The sequence below is a fragment of the Ambystoma mexicanum genome, chromosome 9, assembly GCF_040938575.1.
Source record: "Ambystoma mexicanum isolate Mex_15411 chromosome 9, UKY_AmexF1_1, whole genome shotgun sequence".
In the NCBI taxonomy this organism is placed as follows: domain Eukaryota; kingdom Metazoa; phylum Chordata; class Amphibia; order Caudata; family Ambystomatidae; genus Ambystoma; species Ambystoma mexicanum.
The window spans coordinates 181859962-181882384 of record NC_090931.1 but is presented as its reverse complement, the minus strand read 5'-3'; the positions used below and the strand labels follow the sequence as shown (position 1 = coordinate 181882384).

At 44.3% G+C, this 22423-nt stretch overlaps 1 protein-coding gene across 2 annotated transcripts in view; it reads right to left on the bottom strand.

Moving 5' to 3' along the window:
- Positions 1–19707: 19707 nt before the first annotated feature.
- IFT46 (intraflagellar transport 46) overlaps positions 19708–22423 on the bottom strand; it is a 229254-nt gene continuing 226538 nt past the window's right edge. Inside the window, exon 12 of one of the 2 annotated variants that reach the window (XM_069614429.1) lies at positions 19708–21936. In XM_069614429.1, coding sequence (XP_069470530.1) covers positions 21841–21936 — 96 coding nt within the window. In that variant the 3' untranslated portion in view covers positions 19708–21840. The remainder of the gene's footprint in view (positions 21937–22423) is intronic. The other variant, XM_069614430.1, reaches the window with a different exon arrangement.

The window sequence follows — 22423 nt, the reverse complement described above, 5'->3', positions numbered from 1 at the left end:
AACTTTTGGTGTTGATGAATACAGGTCAGAAGTACCCATTACCTGTGTACGGATATGAAAATCTCTCTGCGGTTGGTTCTAACCGTGCATGTTAGCCACGTGGGAAGCCTGGGATTGTGGAGTGCACACATTGACAGCATGGCTTTTGATAGGAGATGAATAGGGTCTGAATCTGTTAAGTACACCAGACCATAGGAGGTGTGAGGATGGAAGATTTTAGTAGTGAGGAGTTAGTTGAAGGATGAGGAGGGTGGCGGATAGGGTGAGTGTGTCATCACCTCTTGGCCATTGGTGGTACATTTCACTGAGCTCAAGGTGCAGACCAGTATCATGAAGCAGAGGTTCCATGAATCTGATTGGTCTCCCATAGGCGGTAGTGTTGATGTACATCAACAGGTTGCGCGTGGGGAGGGTGATGCCAGAGAGCTGCTCGGCACATGACACATTCTGGAGGTATGCATTCAAAACTGTACTCCCTGGACATGTTGGCCAATGGCATCAAGGGAGAGCAGGGTAACGATGAGAGTTACTAGCAAGAGGTGGTGGGTGAAATTTCACCAGAATAATCTCAATTTGCAAAGATTCTGCTGTTTTATTTTAGTCAAAAAAGCGATCTGGCCTATCACGATTTTTATTAATTTGCAAATGAAGAACACCACCACCCACTTATGATTCAGAAAAAGCAATTTGTGGCAGCATTTAGTTGAGCACTCAGTTTTACAGCATCGCTGACTGAAGTACATTTGACCCACACGCCCCAGAATAGAGATGCCTCCAACCCCCAGTCTTCCATCCACAGGAAAAGCTTGAAACACTTCCAGTTCAGTTCACTCCCCACTTCCATAACTTGCCCAGATTGGTGCCTTCATTTCATTCTGTTCTGATTCCCTGTGCTGTCCTCCTTCGTATGCTAGGTTTCATTTGATTGTCTGTCATGTAAAGTGTTTCGTGCCCTCAGTGGCCAGGAGAGCACTATGAAAATAAATGAAGTCCAACTAGATAAATAACCTATTTGTTTTTAACTCTATTCTAATTATCTTATTGATTGCCCTGCACACTATAATACAAATCCCCTGTTCATTTACATGCCACAATCTGAAAATAGCCAGCTTCATACACAGCGATTAAGCAAATCAGAGATGTCCATGAACATCTAGAATTGCGCCTGCCCCCTTATGCCGATTCATAAAGCAAGGAGCTGGCTCAAACCTGGAGATGCCTGGCGTATCTAAGATGCTCACACACAAAGGTGATTCACAGAGATTTGCCAAGAGGCATCTCAGGGAGGTTCCAGTCATAGGCAGATGTGCTCCAATTGCAGGCTTTGTGAATCGGGTAGAAGGCTCATGCAATCTCTTGGATTTCTCCAGTGGAAATCCTTGCAAATTAGCCTGATGGATTTTAGAAATGCCGGGACGCGGCTGGGGAAATGAATTAGTGTGCCACCTCGGCACAGGCCAAAAGGCAGTTACGGGGGCTTGGGGGATCCAGGTGCTGACTGGAGCCCTCTACCCCATTCTGCTAGAGGAGCCACTCACAGAGTTGGCTGATAAACACCAGCCCCAATGGCAGAAGACATGCTTTTCAACAGGCCTTCCTTTTAGTGGGTGAAGGGGAGTAAGGTTGGAAGTTACCCTGCCTGGGAATAGCAATAAAGGCAGATATCTGATGCGGCGCTCTGCCTCTATGTGTCTTAATCACAGGCTCTCCAGGCAGCAGTACTTGAGGGTGCTTTAAGTAGAGTCAGTGGAGAGGGTGTGGACTCTAAGACGCATGCAAGCAAACACAGGGAGCAAGATCACCCGTTTTTGGTGAGGTGTTAAGGGTTACTCCAGTGGCTGTAATGTAACAAGGCCAAGGACAGTAGTTTCAGCAAGCTTATATTGGCAAGTCCAGACATTGGTGTTCCTAAATAATTCAACATATGCTGCAGGCAAACATAAAAAGCTTACTGCCAGCATTGGTGAGACTGAAGAGAGAAGACAATAGGTTTGGCTCTGTGCTAGTTGCAAGTTTGATGCTTATAACCTTCTTCAAAGAAAATTCATAAGTGAGTTCGTGCTCAATGGGTATGTATTGGTGGAGGTTTTCCAAATTGGTCATGTAGCATATTCCTACATCTTACATTATCAGATACATTTTACAAGACTCAAGTGGTTAGCAAGAAGATCCTTCTTGTTCATTTAATAGGCCATTACATCTTTGTAACTCGCTTAATTTTAAAGTGGATGGAATTATTAATTGATTCAAATGTATTTATTCATCTAATTCCTCAACAGGTTTTCACTGTAGATACACGGCTTCCACAGAGTAAATTCGAAAACGGTAATAGAAGAAAGATAACTGAGCAATTTGGAAAACTCAAATACATATTGACTAAGCAGGATCATAGGAGTCTTGTGAATTTTCTTTGAAGAACTATTTAAGAATAATACGTCCAACTTTATATATAAACGTTGACTGTGCATTAGAAATCCAATTTACCACGTATTTTGGGTAAATGGAGACAGGTACCAAAAGCAGCTAGCTTTCCCACCCTGCTTGCAGCTTGCACTCCCAGTGTCCTTGCCCCATAAGAGATAGGCCTGCTGTCCTGTATTGTACTAAAACCATACCCGAGGTGTTCTACTTAAAAATTGATGCATTTTTAAAGTGGATCCAGGGCTGTAAGGTGCCCAGTAAATGTCTACAAATTCTGTTCAGTTTTGATCACTTTACAAAGGGGTTTGGAGTTTCACCCGAAAGGTAGGGGCATGTCTAGAAAACAAGCAAGGACAAAGCAGTGCATTTTAAAGCACACTAGGCGCATAAGATTGACCAATTTTGCTAGGATTAAAAAGCCTTTAACTAGGTGCTTTTGGGGATGTTCGCAAACTGAATATTTATGAAGGTACAACTGTGATAAAGGACATTTTACGAGTAGCACTGATCATATTTTCACCTGATTTCTAGAGAGGGGGGGGGAGGGCAGGGACAAAGAATTCCAGCCCCAAGAAATCGTTGTGTTCTCTAGATTGCACCCATAAAGAATTTGTCGTCAGCTCTGTAAATAACATTGGCATGTCAGTTTCCACCTTGCATTGGTAAGGCACAAATTACCATCGCGGGTCACACACTGCAGCATACCTTGTCATAACATTGCCCGGGGATGAGCAGATCCTCATATATTCTTTAAGGAGATTTGTTTCCCTTTAGTTCTTTTCCATCCCAGAGCATGGGTTTGTACACCCCGGGGCAGGAGCTCAATTTGCCACTATTTGGACAAGCCTTGGCAACATGAATGCCATACGGTTGCAGTACAAAAACCTTGCAACATAACAGCATTATGCTGCTCACAGACATGTACATGCAGGTTATGACTGGCAAGGTTAGTGAGCATGACACACACCCGGATTAGAGGTACCGAGTCAGCTGCTAGACAACTACCAAGCTGCCATGAATAGAAGAATACGAACAAGGCAAGTCTCACATCTATCGGGGCAGCACACAGCTGCTTTAAAAAAAAAAATTTAAAAAGAGATTCAAGGTGTTTTATTGCTTAAATAAAACCTTATAACACCAATAAAAAATAAATAAAATCAAACATTACACAAATAGCATTAAAACAATACATACATTGAAAAGATACAGAATAGAAGTCAATTATATTAGAGCCATTTCTTTAAAATCTCCTGCCATATATAAAAAACAAAATCATTAGTACATTCTCGGCAGCATATATTAAGGAACAAAACTGATCATGATGTATATAACGTAGATCATATCCCAACTTTGCATAACCTTTTTCATAAAAAATCGGTTAATAAAGCACAGTCTGTGAATAAATGGCGTGCCGTCTCTAGTTTCACTTTACAAATCCTACAGAAACTTTAACCCTTTGGAATTCCTGGCTACGCGCAAATAAGGAACAATGTAGGGAGTTGCCCTTATCTAAAATGCCTTACTTTCCTGTTTTGTGAATTTTTTATATATGCACAAAGCATATCAATGGGGAAAGGTTTGCAGAACAAAGTCAGAATAAAAAGATTTTCTGGCAAGATTAGCACATCTATGGTTGCGATCCTATACCTCTGCCTTTTCTTTTAGATTTTTGCATTTTATTGCAAGATTTTGTTTAACACAAGATGCATACTCTTTTTCATCTAGAAATGGGCCTATTTCCCCCACCCATACTTTTAATGCAGAGCAAGGGTATTCTAAATTAATCAGGCCTTTATAATACAAACAGATGGATTTGTCATTGAAACAGTCTTCCAGAATTTTAAAATAGAATATACACATAAAAATCTTTTTCTGTATGATCAAGCTGATAATTCCCAACTCATTGCAGATGGCCTCAACCGGGATTCTATTCCCCCCGTTATTAAGTTGCCAATTCCCAGTAAGTTCTGTAAAAACATTTGTGAAATGTTTTCCCAAAGACAATTCAACCACCACATGGTCACTCAGATGTTTTATAAAATCAGATGATAATGCTTTACCATTTCATAGCCTCTTACATTTGTTAAAAACAAAATCCGTCCACGACCTACTGAGTCTTTTAGACCAAGTATACAATGGACTATCTTTGCTTAGGTCAATTAGCCAAATCAACTGACCCAAACAAATTAATGAAGACCACCTGTTAGTTCTAGTTTATGTTTCTTCAGCCTCAAAACCAATGGCTTGAATGCCACTGTCATTAAGCCTATTTGGGCCTTTGTAAACTGTATAGCCATCCTTCTCAGTGAAAAGTGGACACTGATAATTCAAATGCCCCACCATGTAGTATGAAGATTATGGATACCCAGTTAACCATTTCACCACTAATTACTCCACATGAGTGATAATCGCTTCTGTTCTTACATTACCAGGGGGATTATAAACATTAATAAATAAAATATTATCCACACATCCTCAAGAAGGGAAATGTAACTATAGTTGCCTGCATGTTATTGTCTTTCACATTTATTACTAATTCAGAGGCATTCAAATGTACCAGTGACTAGTCCACCATAAGGCCTTCCCTTCACATTTCGTTGAGCTAGATTGTATACAATAAAAACACATTAAAAAAATGGTTTCATTAGCCATGATTCTTGAAGAAGAAAAATATGAGAATTCATCAAATAATGCAAACCTTGTGGATTAGAAGTAAATGACCTAAAATGTCTGGTATTCCATGACTTAATATTGAAATCTTTATAGCCGTTATCATTAGGTCACGCTACGTCATCCATTTCTGATTGAGCCACAGCGGTATTATGGTCATTTGTTCCAATACTATCTTTAGGATTTCACAAATCTTAGTAACAATGTCTTTTATACATTCTCTTGTCAGGATCTCACCCATTCTACCTAAACCTGGTGTCTCAACAATAGAAGCATTTTTTGCTAGTCCCACCTCTCTCTCAAACATATACCCCATATTCAGAAATTGTGAGGATTGTGACATAATCACCTCTGTGACAAAAGGGGAAACCAAGTGGATCACAGACCAATCCCCCTCTCACCCTCACCCCCCCACACCCCCAAGAAACACCCAGTATTTCCACCAATGATGGATCATGTGAAGAGATAACACTTGGTGAATAAGTTCTAATACATTGGACCTATTTAAGAAGGGGCTTGCACTAGTGGCATATACATCTACAATCCTTATCTTTTTAGATGGTTTAATATTAGGGTTGGAGAATATTGCTTCCAATTCATTCAGAGGGTGTTCCTTGGTGGGGACGTGAGCAGCACTTAAGGGGCGTGCACAAGTTTTGCTGCCACTTTCTCCACTTGTTCATCAAAACTTTCCAGATCAAATAACACATCATTATTGACACATTGGTTCGGTTTTCGCTATTCTTATGATTTTTCCCCAAATCAGGATTCATTTTTTAAAAAGTATTTCCCTTTCTGAGTTTTATTATGAACAATTTCATAATCCCTTTCTGTTTATAAAGATATCATATCCACTAGGGAAGCAGCACCCAATGATTGGGATACCATTGAGACCTGACGATTCACTTCTTTAATAGGTGTGCGTTTTTTATTCACAAAATATGTCCTTTTCTGTGACCTTTTCTGACATGGAGGGCTTTTCCTATTATTTAAGCCCAAAGTACTTGCTTCTTGGCTAGTATTTATCCCTAATTCTACATTGGTCCGTTTGGTGTTATTACGTGCTACAGCTTAGGATCCCTAATTTCCTCAATATCATGAGAAAGGACCCCCACCATTTCAGTATCGGCAATCAAAGTCCCCCTATTGACATTTGTGGCATTCACCCTAAGTGTGTCCGCAACCAAAGCATCATGAGAAGAAAGCACTACGTCAACCAGACTAGTCAGCCTTTGTTTGATAATTTGATGATCTTTGTGTATACTATTACAAAGAGTGAATAAAGCTTATAGAATTATTCATGATTCAGGCTCCAAACTCATGTTTGGGTCAATATCATCAATATCCATATAACTTTCTTGATGAGAAAGTGAAGAAGAGACCGCTTTTGTCACAATTTAGGTTAAGTCGGGTGATTTGGATAAGTTTGTTGCGGAAATTGAATTTCTCTCCACCAATGATGTCAGATTAGACGATGGCAGATCTGATGCAGTGATAGTGTTTACATTGGGTACTGTTTGTAAATTTAACAGCATATTTAGCAAAAAGGTATTGGCAATAGGATCGACAATAGCAGGGAGGACTTTGCTTGGTGTGAAATTGGGGCAATTTAAAGTCGGAGCTAATTTAAAGTCAGAGCTGTTGCACAATCTACACAGATCGATGCTTAATGCTCGTTGGCTTAAAAAAGCCAGTTATTTTGCCTTCATCTTCCTTTTCCAAGTTTTTTACATCACAAATTGATTCAATAATGCCCACAGCTATTGTCTTCGCAGGATTGATATGTTTCCAAGTCTTTTTCTTGGCTAATAGTGCCTGCTCGCAGACCAATTGCTCTCTGCTTGGTAGCTGATATCTTCGTTTTACAGCAGGCATGGTAATTAAGTGAAGAGCTCTGCCAAATTTATAAGCTTTCCAAAAAGGGGCAGAGCAAAGGATCATAAATCCTAGCTGAGCGCAGGCAGGAGATTAAATCGTGCAGAACACGTTAATAAACATTTATGTTTCTTTGCTATGCCCGTAGATCAATACACCTGTAAAAGGGATATATGATTAGAGCTTACGCTACTCAGGTCCACCCACACGCGCCGAAGCAAGCCTCAAAAAGAAAACCACTCAGATTTATAAAGTGGACACAGTCAAGGGGTACAAATCAGATATGCTTCCTTATATCAAACTGCACCGGAGAGCAGTCCAATATCATTCGCTTCAATTGCTTACTGACTGGCTATATAATGATAGCAATTGTTCACCCGCTGCATGGAAAGTGCACGGTACAGCAAGCAGTTTATCAGGTTTTAGTTCCCCAGTGCGGTAGAGTCATAGGGATAATAGCCAGCAAACCTTATGCTCCAGACCCCAACAATCTCCTGCCACTCCGTTATCCACACAGCGCTCTGCGCTTGCTTGGTAAAGTATTGTCAAGCTGGGAAGAAACCGACTCCTTCAGCTGCAATGGAAGAGAGACTGCCAAAGCGAGCTTTCCTGACCACAAAGACCAATCTCCTGCCACTGTGCTACAAGGCTGCTTTGTATTAAACGTTTGTTTCGGCTATTACGTCAGTGAGCAAACAGCAGCATCATGTTTTTGGACATGCACACATTATGGTAAAACAATAAAATGTAATAATAATAATGCAGGTGAACGCCCATAGGTCTCGCTAGGGTAAACCGAGAGGACAGCAGCAAGAATTAGTCATATTTGAAAAAGAGGCAGGCTTTTCCTTTCTGGTTTGCGTATTACTGTGTTGCTCTGGAACATGTGGTTGGGAAGATTCACCAACCCACGTGCTAAAATTGCCCAACTCAAGCACTTTGGGGGTGGCAAGGGCATCATTTGGACCAATTTAACCCGAAAAATATAAAGTAAAGTACCTACCGTCTCATGAGGAGTATAGGCCAGAATACTGACAAAAGGCTGCGCTGCATTAAAGGTTTGGTGGTATCTTTCCGGTAAATACGCAGAGATACCACCAAACAGTTTTACTGTTACCGCCACTTGGTCTGGAGGAACTACTGCCAGAGTACAAGTGGCAGTGTTAGTCCCAATTTATGGAGTTCATTGGGCTCCATGGGGATTTCAGCGGAATTACCACCGGTTGCAATTCTTCTGAAATGGCTGTTTTTTTGGCAGCAAGGTGGCAGAATTATCTCCAGCATTTTGCTGGAGGTTTTACCTCCACCCCACTGTCAAAACCATACTTGGGCTGTGCGGTAATGCAGCAGTAACGCAGCTCCTAACTCATAATGAGGCCCTGTGTGTCCATTATGGGTCATTCTAAGGCGAGACATTTTGCCTTAGCACTGTACGAGTTAAGTGGTTTCCTGATGGTGAGATGTTCTTTATTGCAATTAAAGCATCTCTACCCTGCGTTTGTAAATCCTCCTGCTGTGACCAGTGGCGTCGCTAAGGAGGGGCCTGGCCCCCGCCTGTGAAACCCTGTGACCCTCTTAGGCCCCCCCACCTAAGACGAGCAGTGACCATGTTCTCCCCCTACTTTTGTCTTTGCCCCCCTACGTTTGTCTTTGGCCCCCTCTGTGCCCCTCCTAAATTTGATTCCTGGCGACGCCACTGGCTGTGACCAAGCACAACATGTTATTCCAGCTCCGGAATTAAGGATAGACTGGGCTGCTTTTCAAACCAATGACATGCAAGGATTGCAGGGACAGCATTCTGAAAACAGAGCCTCAGTGTTCCATCTACAAATAGCTCATTGACCTTGGCTGGGAGAACATCTGAGGGAAGCAGGCCCACTGTTCTACAGAGCACAGCCTCAAGGGCCTGACCAACATGCCATTGTAGGCCAAGTAGTGCACTGTGCAGCAGATCTTTTTGATCAATGTTATGTGCATACTGTGCTTTAAAATGGACCATTTGCCATTGTTTTCCCAGTAGCGCACCCCACAGGTACAAAACAGCTCGTCAAGAAAAGTCATTTTTCGCAATTAGCATACCGCCGACTCTTTCGTACCTAGGCCTAGTATTTTCTTTAGTAGGACCCTGGTGCGAAATGCAGATGGGCCTCCTCCAGTCTTTAACTTAATGTTCTTATTTTAGGGAGGGAGGGCGGGCACCCTTGGTAAGAATTTTTAATACGTACTGGGTGCCCCTGCTATGTCCCTACTTACTGCTGGGCTTTGTGCTGCATCAGTGATGAAGTTTCTTCTTTTGGGAAGAGTGCTCACCAGCATGTACCCGTGCTGATATTCTTGCATCGAAATCACCTGAACTTGTTAATGTCAATGTTAAAGGATATTTGTACCGCGCACTATCACCACCAGAGTGGTCCCCTGACGCTCTGGCGGCTCTCAAAAGGGAAGGGGCGGGGGGTGAGTTAGTGGGAGTAAGCGGGAAAAGTGCAAGAGAACAGTGATGCGCTGTTGACAGCCTCAACCCGGTTAGCACCATTTGCTGGGCTTGGGGTGTTTTCCGGTCGGTAGCCGTCGTGTGTTGTTGTGCGAGTCTATCTGTGGTTTGTTTTGTTGTTGCAGTGTAGTGAAGTTTGTGCGGATTGTTGTGTTATAGGGCTATGGTTGTGTTTAGTTAGAGTTTGAGGGGAGTATGCAGAGGGGTGAAATTGTTAGTGGATTGGTTAATTAGCATTGCTGCCTGGAAGCGAAGCGCTAAACTTCCATATTTCCGCCAGGTGGGGCGTGCAAGCATCTCCACGTCTCCATCCTGATTCAGCCTCCATCCAGATCCGGCACCGGCCGACATCCACAGTCCCTTCCACACATGACGCCCACCCACATTCATAACCGTGTCCAGGTTCGGCCCCCGCCCACCTCCGTCAAACCCATCTGCATGCAGGGCAAGCAAGCATTCGTGAGTCCATCCAAATCTGGCACTGATAGCATTCTCAATATAGTCCATTACTGCATTGATCAACCAACGCTACTCCATCCAGATGTGGTAGTGGTAGGTACTCACAGTCTTATCCAGCTGCTCACGCAGGCTATCACTCACAGCCCCTTTGAAGCGTGGTGCATGCCAACCCTCACAGCTATGTCCAGGCGCTACACATGTCATCATTCACAACTCCGTCTGGGCTCGGTGCATGCCTATGTCCACAACTCAGTTCAAGTGTGGCAACTGCTAACATTCACATAACTCTATCCAAGTATGGTACCTGGTAGCGTTCATGGAGTGGGTGAGGTTGTTGGATGGAGTTGGGCAGAGAAGCTAATGTCTGTCCTTATGGGGTGTGGTTTATGCCCTATTCCACCTAGCGTAGTCTCTCTTGTTATGTCAGAGTTTCCCTTAGTCAGTTCTGGGTTTGTCAGTATCATCCTGAGTTCTGTCATCCTGTTCTTTGTGTTTCCTGTTTGATTGTTTAATTGTTTCAATTTGAATCTGCTGTGTGGAAGAGCAAGGATTTTAGTATTTTCTGAATTGTAGGTGGTCTTTGGTGTTTCTCATTTCTTTTGGGATGTTGTTGCAGGTTTTTGCAGCTAGGTGGGAGAAGGAAGATCCCCCTAGTTTTTTCTTGAGGTATGGTTTTGGTTCCAGGTGCATTTTGTTGCTTGATCTGAGGAGTCTGGTTGGCTTGTAGATTATTTGCTTTTGTAGGAATTCAGCTCCCTGTCCGCTGATTGCCCTGTGTGTTATGCACATTATTTTGTAGGTGATGCAACGTTTGACTGGGAGCTAGTGTAGTATTTTTAGTGCTGGGGTGATGTGGTCTCTTCTGGATAGTTTGAGGAGGAGTCTGGCTGCTGCATTTTGGATGCGTTGTAGTTTCTTCAGGAGGTATTCTGGCATCCCGAAGTAGAGGCTGTTTGCATAGTTGATTCTAGACAGAAAGGTGACGATTGTGAGTGTTTTGTGGGTGAAGGAGAGGAAAGGTAGGATTCTTCTTGTTGTGTGAAAGAGGAAGAAGCATTTCTTGATTATTGCATTTATTTGAGGTTCTAAGGTTAGGGTGTTGTCCATCAGATTTTTTTATTACCTTAGATGGTGTTGGCGCGGTTACAATTTCCGTTGGCCAGGGAATGTAGGTGCTGTTCTCTTGGTTTTTTGATATAATCATGATTTCTGTCCTTCCTGGTTGATTTTCAAGTTGTTGGCATTCATCCAGTTAAAGACTTCTTTTAGACACTCAATTAGGGTTGAGTGATCGGCTTGAGTGTCTTCGATTTTGTAAATGACTTGAGTGTCGTCTGAGTAGTTGTAGCATGTCATTTGTATTTTTTGAAGATTCTGATTACTGGAGTCTAGCAGATGTTGAAGTATAGTGGTGATGGTGAGGATCCTTGTGGTACTCCACAGTCGTTAACTGGTGGAGTAGACTTGAAGAGTTTTATCCATACTGTTCCTGTCCTGTTTGCTAGGAATGATTTAATCCAGAGTAGTGCCATGTCCGTTACACCTATGTCTTCCAATCTTTTGGTTAGGGTGTCATGGCTAACTGTGTCGAAGGCTGCAGAGAGGTCGAGCAGTATCAGAACTGAGGTTGTGTTGGAGTCTGTGTTTGTTTTTAGGTCGCCCCAGATGGATAGTATTGCCAATTATGTTCCTATTGCAGGTCTGAAACTGACTTGTGCTTGCTCTAACAGTTAGTGTTTTTCTACATGTTCTTGGGTTAATTTGTATACATAAGTTTCTAGGAGTTTTGCCGGGTAGGGAATATTTGAAATCGGTCTATAGTTGGAGAGGTCTTCCACGTCCCCACTTGTGTTTTTTAAAAGTGGTTTGATATATGCTGATTTGAAGGATCTTGGCACATTTCCTGTTGTGATTGAGAGATTTAGGAGGTTTCTGTAGTATTCTGATGGCGTTCCTTGTGCAAGGATTGAATTGTAGATGTCAGGGGGCCAGGGATCCATGGGTGATCCTGCTTTCTTGCTGTTTTACCAGCTTGGCGAATTCCTCTGCTGATATTTCAGGAATGTTTTGGAGTTTGTGCTGTGGCTCTTCATTAGGTCTGGTTGGTTGAGTGTTATGGTTGATCTGTTTTGTAGGATGTGTCGGATGTCATTGATTTTGTTCTTGAAATGGTCTGCCAAGTTGTTGCAAAGTTTCTCTGAGGGGGTTGGAGTGTTGTCGCAACCAGGTGGGTTTCTCATTTCTTTAATGTTGAACATTTCTTTTTGTGTGTTGGTGGCATTGGTGATTGTCATCATAATGCCTTCTCCTCGCCTTTTGTATTTACTTCTTGTATGTGCAGATTTGTTTCTGGGACAGTATTTTCTCCATTCCAATTCCATCTTCTTGTCCTTTTTCATGGTGCTTAGTAGCGGGGTGAACCATTTTGCCATTGCCCCTTTTTTTCTTTTTAAGGGGGTAAATGGTTTTTCCGGGGCAAAGTTTTCAATTGCATCAGCAGTCCATTTGTGGAGTAGTTCTGCTTTCCTGTCTAGGTCAGCCAGCTCTAGTTCTGTAGTTGAGGGTTTGGTCATCTCAAGTTGTTCCATTAGGTTGCTTGCTTTGACGGTTTTCCAGTTTCTTTTTTTGATGGTTGTGAGGTTGGGGGGCTGGAAGCGGACTTGAGTTGGTAGTGTGATCACAAATGGGATGATGAGATGGTCGCTCCACAGTATTTGTATCGGTGGTGCTGTGGTGATTAAGTTTTTCCTTGGCGAAGATTGCGCCCAGGAAGTGTCCTGCCGAGTGCGTTGCCCCTTTGAACAACTGTTGTATTTTTCATGGTTGTTAGCTGCCCAATTAGTGAGTTTTGGGAGTTGGCATGTTTTTCTTCGATATTCAGACAGAGGTCATATCAAGCGGAACGATGCTTAATAAGCAAGGCAAAACCAATCAGAAATGGCAAAAATGAAACCCGAACATACATATGATTTAAACGATGATCGATGCAGGCCAGAAAAACATCAAACTTGTTTTCATATAGTCCAGGTGTGGGTGGTCGATTAACTACTGTTAAATACAGCCTGCCGGCGGGATGGAAACCCAAAAATACTGACACTTTAGTAGTCGATGTACAGCACCCCATTGTCAGTTCTTGTTTATATCACCATTTGCTGATTGTATATTTTTGCTTCTATAGTAAAGTTATCCGCCTAAGCATCTGAGACTGCCGGATCCCTTCACTCTTTCTGGGTTTCAGGCAGCCGAGTCGCGTTCTAGCGTCATGGACAGGTTAGACCGTCCCTCCTTTAGATGAGCACTTTACTGTGATGCACTTTATCTTTATACAACAAAACAAGTTAATAGTCAATCATATAGATTTAATATGTATTTTTTAACATTGATATGATAATAAAATGATTATAGTTTTTTTTAAAACTTATTATGTCTCTTCTGGGTTGATCTGGAGTGTATGTTCTGGTTTCATTTTTGCCATTTCTGATTGGTTTTGCCTTGCTTATTAAGCATTGTTCCGCTTGACATGACCTCTGTCTGAATATTGTTTATTGCTTCCCCTCTGTCAGCGATGAAGGGGTTACCCATCCTCTGTGTTAGTATTTTTCTTCTAACCAGATGTTGAAGTCCCCCAGGATTATTAGATGGTCATGCTTGATGGCTATGTTGGTGATGGCTGCTATGAAGTTGTCGAGGAATGTTGCATCGTATGTCGGTGGTCTGTAAACCAGAACGAATGTGATGTTAGTTTTTGGATTCGCTGATAGGTGTATGACCATGGTTTCGCAGTTGATGATGCTGAGAGGTTCGTCTGTTTTTATTTTCAGGTGTCCTTTGAATGCTATTGCGAGGCCTCCTCCTTTTTTATTTTTCCTGTTTACCTGAAGGCATTTGAAGTTGGTCGGAAGGCAACTTTGAGTGTGATTTTGTAGTTGTCATCCAGCCATGTTTCTGTAATTAATAGGATGTCAATGCCGCTGTCCCAGAAAAGGTCAAAGATATCTGTTGAGTGTTTTGACATGGATCTTGTGTTTATTAGGTTGCAGTGGATTTTAAAGGTGTGGTTCGGTTTGTGTTCTATTGTCGGCCTTGTTTTCTGAGTCGTGTTGCGATTTCCTTCCAGGTCGGTCTCTTGTTGAGGTGTTGGTACAGCTGTGTCTGTGTCGTCGAAAAGTTCTTCTAGGTTCAGTCTTGGGTTTTTGTTTTCATCAGGTTCCTCTTCAAAGTTTAGTGGCTGTCGAGTGGAAGTTCCTCTTTTTTTAGTGATATAAGGTGTTAGTTTGTCGATTATGTTCTTGTTATTTCTAGCATTGTCTGTTGTTCTTCTGTGTGGTTGTCTGCTGTTTTTGATTCGTACAATGGGTTGGCTCGTTCTGGTGACTGGTTATTTTTTGCGAGGCATGGAGTTAGGTAGAGGGATTTCGCTCTTCTCTCGGCGTTGGTTCAGTTGTCGTTTCTGTCTGTGGGAGTGTGTTTTGCAGTTGTGAGTCTTCAGTGGTGTTCAGTTGCGTTTGTTCTTTCTGCTCTTTGTCTTTCCTTTGGTCCAGTTCTTTTGCACTGCATTTTGAGCTTGAGCGTTTTTGTTGGTCTTTATTTCTGTTCGTTGATGCAGAGTAGGTTTTGCTTTGGTCCAGCTGTCTTGTGGTGTTGTACTGGGTGTAGGGTATTGTCCGGTACAGGTTTGGGCTCAGTCTGTTGGTGGTCTTGTCAGCTGATATTGCTGGCTTGTTCAGTCGCTGTCTCGAGTAAGGTAGGGGAGGTTTTGCTAGGGTTATATCATTGGGGTGTTACAGTGGCTGTCCCTCATGCGGGTCTCCCTGGAAGAGGTTTACTGCAGTAAACAAACTATGTGGTGTGAAGAAGGGTATAGCTGTTAAGTACACAATTGTCCTAATGGGCGTAGCTGACAATCACAGTCATCTCATGGGGCGCAATCCAATAATTACAGTATCACTCCACAGTAATCAGCCAATACTAACTTTATCACGGGAGAGAGGCCTACAGCTAACAATACAATTTGACTACCAGACAATGCAGCTTGAAATAAGGCTCAGCTAGATTTGAGAGACCTGCACAGTGGGAGAGCGGCCTACAGCCAACAATGCAATTTGAATACCCAACAATGCAGTTTGAAATAGGGCCCAGCTAGACTTGAGATACCTGTACAGTGGAAGAGAGGTCTACGCCTGACAGAGCAAATGAGTGGTGTACCAGACACAGCTAATTTTGAGACACAGTAGAACAAATGACTGCAATATTAAACACTGCTAGATTTGAGAGTCATGTATAGTGGGAGAGAGGCCTACGCCTAACCGAACAATTGAGTGAAGTACTAAACACAGCTAGATTTGAGACACAGTTGAGCAAATGGCTGCAATACTAAACACAGCCAAGTTTGAGACACAGTTGAACAAATAACTGCAATAATAAACACAGCTAGAATTGAGAGTCCCGATTAGTGGGAGAGAGGCCCAAACCCAAAAGAACAATTGAGTGGAGTACTAAACACAGCTAGATTTAACAGTGTGGGGGAGAGGGAGGCAGCGGAAATATTCATAGTGTTTAAGATAAGTTTGATAAGCGGCTAGGCTTCCGGGGTAGAGTAATTGCTCTACTTCCCACCTAGACCACTCCTACCGTACTGGTCCTAGTCGTTGCTGGTTGACGACTGGCCACTGGCTTCACAAACAGACTCCCAGCAAAGAAGCCAGTCAGAGGGCACACCTGCAGTATTTTGTACTTTTGAATCGAGGGCCTGCTCTGCAGGGGTCTGGGGATGGGCCAAGCTTGATGCTACTGGATTCACCCCTGAACTGAAGTAAGAAGAGGTCGGCGCACAAACAGAGGTGAATCCTTCGGCAACTGCGTGGTACTTGGAGTAGCTTCATGTCCATGAACACTGTACTGGCAGTGATTCTGTGTGTTCTTGCATGTGCTGCTGTATTTGAAAAAAACAGGCTTTTCTCCTTTTCCCTCCATTTTTGTCATGAACACTCGCTTCTAGGTGCTGTGCTTCTGCTAGTTACCTAGGCCTTCTCTCTTTCGTGCACTTGGCTCTATTTGTGGCATTGCTGTTGGTTGTAGTTGCTGTCAAACTCTGTGGTTCCCCCCCTTCCTCCTCTCCATACTCTCCCTCAATGGTGCTCTCAATCTCCCCTATCTTCTCAAATTGCTACTCTATCACCTATCCTATCCCTCTGACGAAGTCTGGAAGGAAAAAGTTCAAGAAGGATCTCCTTGTCTCCAATCCAGGACTACCCATCGCCGACACCTTTGTCAATGCTTCTTCCAGGCAGACTCACCAACATCCTCTTTGTCATTCCTTTGCCGGACCTATGAATTTCCCTTATGGTCTCAGTGCTCTCCCCTTTCTTTTCCTCTCCCATTAATGGTGGCACCCGTTGGGAGGTTCTCTTAGCATCCATCCTGTACTCTAGGGGCATCATTAATGTGTACCGAAATGGCACTGTCATGGTCCAGGGCTCTGAGCCCAACCTCCTCCTCCTTGATAGGCGTCTTCCATCTCATCAACTTCCTCCCCTCGCCTGCCCCTCATCCTTCTGCCACCTCCGAATGGTGTACCCTACTCCTGTACCCCTCCTCAGAAAACCTTCTAAATTCGCAATCTGCTTCACTTAGCTACCCTCAACTCTCGCTCTGCTGTCAAACACTCCGACATCTGCCACCTCCTTGAAGACCTTGACTTCCTCATTCTCACTGAGACGTGGTTCACTGCCAGCTCTGTCACATGTTTTACCACTCTTCTACCGGAGGGCTACGAGATCCTCTCTAAGCCAGGCTCTGATCTTCCCTGAGTGGGTCCCAGCTGCTATCATACCCACTCAAGCGCACTCTTCTTCCGAATGCCTCGTCTGCAGGCTTGATGGCTCACCTGGCCTCACTCTGACTCTGGCCACCATCTACGGGCCCCCTTGCCAAGTCTCCCACATCCTCTCTGAATGGACTGAACTTTCCTCTTCTCTCCTTGCCTCCTCCTCCAAGCTTCTCCTCCTGGGAGACTTCAATAATCACCTCGATGCCCCTGATGCGACCTCTGGGCTCTTCCACAACCTCTGTGACCCTCTTTCCCTCTCCATTCTTCCCTCCCGTCCCACACACTCAGCCAGACACAACTTGGATGCTCTCATCTTCAGAAATCCCATCTCCAGCCCTCTCACCATTACTCCTCTCGCCTGGTCTGATCATGCTCCCCTTGCCTCTATCTGTCCCTCGTGGTTCCCCCGGCTAAACCCCCGCCCGCACTGCTAGCCTCTTTCTCCATCAGTAAACCTATGAAGCGATTGTCAGTTGCCGCTTTTGCCGCAGCCTTCACTCCCCCTCCTACTCCTACCACTGACTCTCACTCTGACACAGCCCTTACTAACCTTCAACTCTCTATCTCCAACACTCTGGACATCCTTGCGCCAGTCATGAGGATCCACATGAAACCTGCCGCCAAGCTTTTCTACTGAACACCGACTTCACACCCACCAAAGGCTCTCTCTAACCCGCTGGGACATTGTCCTTTTTTTGTTCTTTGTATCGTTTGTCTCGGTCTGCGCCCTCACGCCTCAGGGTTCATGGCTGCGCGATATAAATTGATTAAAGTAAAAGTGCAATTCCTGGTATGACTCCGGCCTGGTCGCTCTGAAACGCAAGTGCAGAGTGGCTGAGCAGAAGTTGCAGCATGGACATCATTTCATCAAAATGCCAGGGTTGGTGGGTGTGACTCCACACGACCCTTGACCTCTGACATCACAGAAAGTGATGTCATCTGACCCCACCCCCGAAGTGACATCACAGGAAGCGATGGAACATGACCTTTCACAAAACAGGAAGTGGCATCACATAGCATTGTTTCTAAGTAGCCGGTCCGATAGCACAGCGAGTAGAGCGCTCGCTTTGACAGCTGTGCAGAGCCTGCAGACACATGTTCGAATCCCGGCAGGGCCAAACTCAGCCTTTCATCCTTCTGAGGTCGATAAATGAGAACCACACACAGTGGGTAATAATAAGCAGCGCTCAGATACCCGAGGGTTCATAGTGCTATATAAATGCTAAATTATTATTATTATTTAAGTACAGTATGCAAAATATGGTTACGGTATCACTGTAAAGTGATATACATTGCATACAAGAATGGATCACCATATGTATCGTTAATATCAGTGTGTATAGGCCCATATTACCAAATTACTGTGAATGCAAGCAGACGTCCAAGGTCAAACGATAATGATGTGTTATTATATAGCACTTACGCTTAAGCACTTCATATAGAACAAATATACATACACTATCACCTAACCTGTTTTGGTACTCATTTATCACCCTCAGCAGGAAGAAAGGCTGAGTTGACCTTGCCGGGAGTCGAACCTGCAACCTGCATTTCACACATTGCAGCAGCGAGCGCTATACCCACTGAGCTATCTTACAGGCTATTGCTACCAGAAAACCAGCCACTCATTTTGACCCGTGCTCCCTCTTTCCCACCCACACTCTGGCTGCCCTCCATGGGCCCCCTCCCATCACTCTCCTATGAGGCAAAAAACCTTGGTGTCATCGTCTACTCCCCTCTCACATCATGGACCTTGCCAAGAAGGCCCACTTTCAGCTGCACCTCCTCAGAGGCATTCTCCCTTTCCTCACCTTCTTCCAGAAACTCAATGTCTCCAGAGCTCTGGTCCTCTCCAGGCTGGACTACCGCAACATCCTCTTCCTTAATCAGCCTACCTCCTCCCTTCGCCCCCTTCAACTAATCCAGAATAGGACTGCAAGACTTATCCTTAACGTCAAGACCAGGGACCGCATCTCCCCAGCCCTAAAATCTCTCCATTGGCTCCCGGTTGCCACGAGAATCAAGTTCAAGATCCTCTGCATCAGACACAAGTTTTTCTGGGGCCCGAGACCCCTCTACATCCAACTCTCTCTCCCTAAATACCTCCCTGCTAGAGCCCTTTTGGTCGTCTAGCTCTAACTCTCTGCAGATCAGACACTTCTCCAAGCAGAGGTTGTGGGGGTGGGGAGTAGATTTCTCCTCCGCAGGTGCCTCTCTCTGGAAAGGCCTCTATGCCCCTCTCAGACATGAACCGGATCATATTAAGTTCTGGAAGCTTCTCAAGACCTTCCTTCCCTCTCCCTCTCCCCCACTAATGTCCCCGTCTGTGTCTTGACTGGCTGCCTGGTTCCCTCCGAGTCTTCAGGGCACCATGCCCCTCCATTCCAGTCTACCACTTCACTTGATCGCCCCCACCCCTCCCGGACACCCTCCTAACCTACACTGCCCTTCCGGGACACCCCACCCCTTGGCCTCCCCCCCCCGCAGTTGCCTGCACCCTTGTAGCCCTTCCAGCACCTTACCTCGTACTTAGCTTGTGGACCTTCCTTCCCCCTGCACCCTCTTCTTTACCCTGGCTCTGTCCACCTGGCCTCCCCTGGCACTCACTTCTTCCCCCTGGCTCTGTCCCCCTAGCTCTGTCCCCCTGGCACTCACTTTTTATCAGGGGCCCTTCCACTATGACCAGCACCCCGTCCCCCGTGCACGTCTCTTACTGCACTTGCATGTTCTGAATGTCACAAGGCCTAGTAGGACCATTTTCGTTTTGTCCTCCTTTTTCCCCACCCTCTTGTCTTGTTGTGCCTTGAAACACATTGCGTATAGGCGCATTATAAATACCCAATAAATAAAAAAGCGACCAATAGAAGGTGGATATGCTTTGAAAACCTGAAACAGGCTGTAAACATAACCAACATGGTGAACTCTGGAACCTCTGAAACCGCTTACTAAACAATACAAAGGGTGAACATGAAATGCTTTATTTATACAAACGCCAACAAGAAAATAAATTACACTATATAAATTCTCACACATGCCAAAAGTGTCCTAATGATAGTCTTTGCATGGCAGGCCAAATGTGTCCTGTGGGAGAAGGATCCAGAATCGTTAGGTGTCATTCGCCTGTTGGGAATGTCTGCAGATTATCAGGTACATAGCACTGGGAGGAGAGTGTTTAACAGCTGCTGCCGGCGGTTGGTGTAGGCACTGGTAATGGTCCTACCAAAGACTTAAAGGTAGGATCTAGGTGTACCTATTGAGAATCGGACCATCCATACAAAATCAGAATATGAATTGTTTGGAGGGACTGCTATTGAGCAAGCAGCTTGGTCTGACTGAGAACAGAGGGGCGGTTATGAAGAATGTGGCCACACTGCCAGAGTGGCAGAACATGAAGTTGTCTGGGAATCAGTAGAGCATTTAGGTAGAACCTGTTTAGAAGAGGCTCCCATAAAGATAGATTTCAGTTGAATCTACAGGGACTCTGGAGACGCTTCGTTGAAGGCTGGGGTAATCGCTCGAGGAATCAAAAGAGACATTTTATACAAACTGGCATTTAGAGATCATATTCCTATAAAAGAGTGATGCAGAACCTGCTGGAACTCAAAACGAGTACCTCTGATGAAGACTCTGGGTAAACCTGATTATTTCAGGAACCTGCTGGGAGTCAGAGAAGACCCTTCCTTGGAAGGCACTGGGTGGACCCTACTAGGAGGTCAGGGAGTCTTCTACAAAGACTCAGTGTGAACCTGCTGCGGAGCAGAAGTTTCTTTAAATACGACTTACTGCATATACTGGCTGTGAACCAGAACAGAACCTTAGGTTATTGTATGGAGTATGTGGGCTGTGAATTAGAGAAGAACCTTCAGTGAAGGTTAGGAATGACCCCAAAGGCAATAAAAACCTACTGTGATGGCTGTGTGGTTGTACCAGATGGAAACTCAAGGAGAACCATCTATGAAGGCTAAGGGCATAGAGTCTGGGACTTAGGATAACAGTCCATGTGGGGGAAGGAGAGGACACGGTTCCACCAATACTTGTGAAATGTATCAGAGAAGCAAGAGACCCTATTAAGACTCCTGCTGTACATGCAGCAGGTTACCTTCATTAATGTGGTACCTCTAGGGCACAGGAGAACCATTCACAAATAGTACATGTAGAGAACAAGAGACCCTTGTGATTCAGGGTGTCCTCATGATTGGCATTCATATTGTTAATTTTACCAAGACCGTCACTAGTTGAGAAAGTCATAGGGGAATTTGCCAGAGACAGTTTTAGACAGGATGACCAATTGAAGAAAACAGAATTTTGAAAAAAGTCAAGGGTATGTAAAGACGAGGCTTGACTCAAGTTCTGCTTTACAGAAAGCCCAGGTAATTGGATGAGCGGAAAGAAGGGAGTGAGTTTGCATTAGTTTATGTGTGCTGGTTTATTTAGACCGTACTCAAGCAATTAGGCTCTTGATGCAGTGGTGGAAGTGGGATGGGAGGTGGTTTTCGGCAAGGGTCCCACTGGACAGTTAAGGTTTACTGTGATTTTACTGAATGAAAAGTTAGAGAATTAAATGTTAATGAATCTCAAATACCGAAAAACATATCAAATTAACTTTTTTCTTTTTGGTCCCCCTCCCCAAAGCCCCCTGTTTAAAATCCCACCGAGCCCCTCCCCAACCAGATTTAACCCCTTCCCACACACATGTGTTTTTTTTAAAGGAGTATTTTTCAGTATTTTTGATTCGTTAAAATGTAATTCTCTATTTTATATTCGGTAACACCACTGGATACCGACAGTTAAATGTAAAATCATAAGATGCCCCAGTCAAGCATAACTCCTCACCCTCTATTGTCACCCAATAATTCAATGGACACTGCAGACAATTGCCAGATATTCTGTGCTTTGATTTTGCAGGTTTCTTTCCCACAGGTCTTAAGTTTTGGCTTGTTCTTGGTCTCAGGGCAACGTCTGCGGTAAAACCAGCTGCTCCCAGGTCGGCGACTGCTGCTTGTTTTGGTGGGGGGTGCTGGCCATGGCACAGGGGAGAGGGATCTGGGTTTCTCTCCACAGCAGAATGTCATGGAGTAAGGGGACGAAGGGTCAGTCAATGGAAGGTGAAGGTTTCTGCCTCTCCAGAACGCGAGGGCGGACCAGACTGGAAGACCTCAGACTTCTTGCCTTCTGCCAGGGCCTTGAAATGCTGTAAAGAGAAGAGCACGTAGAGAGAGGGCAGGTGAAGCAAGTGGTGGGAGAAAACACAGCGTCAAGAGCACAGAACATAAAGAGCAGAAGGAAGACAACACAAGTTTAACATGCAAAATACTTTGGTTTTTGAGAAACACGCATTCAGATTCCTGGTCAGCATTTCATCCAACCAACACTTGAATGTATGCAGGACACTGCGCCCCACAAATCTCATGTATGCTAAAGAATGCGGACCACATATCTAATGTACGCAGAACATACATCTCACGGATGCAGAACACTGCGGACCGTGTGTCTCATTAAAAAAGTGCTTTCTTGCTACATTCAGTTAGATAATGACATGGTGATACATGGTATCAGTACTGCACTGCATCAAGCAGACAATGACCATTTCAATGGCAACAGCACTCATTTTGCCGTAATCCATAGCTAAAAGGCAGACCCGCAAGGCTGCATTCAGGGTCTTTGCAGCAGGCGAATTA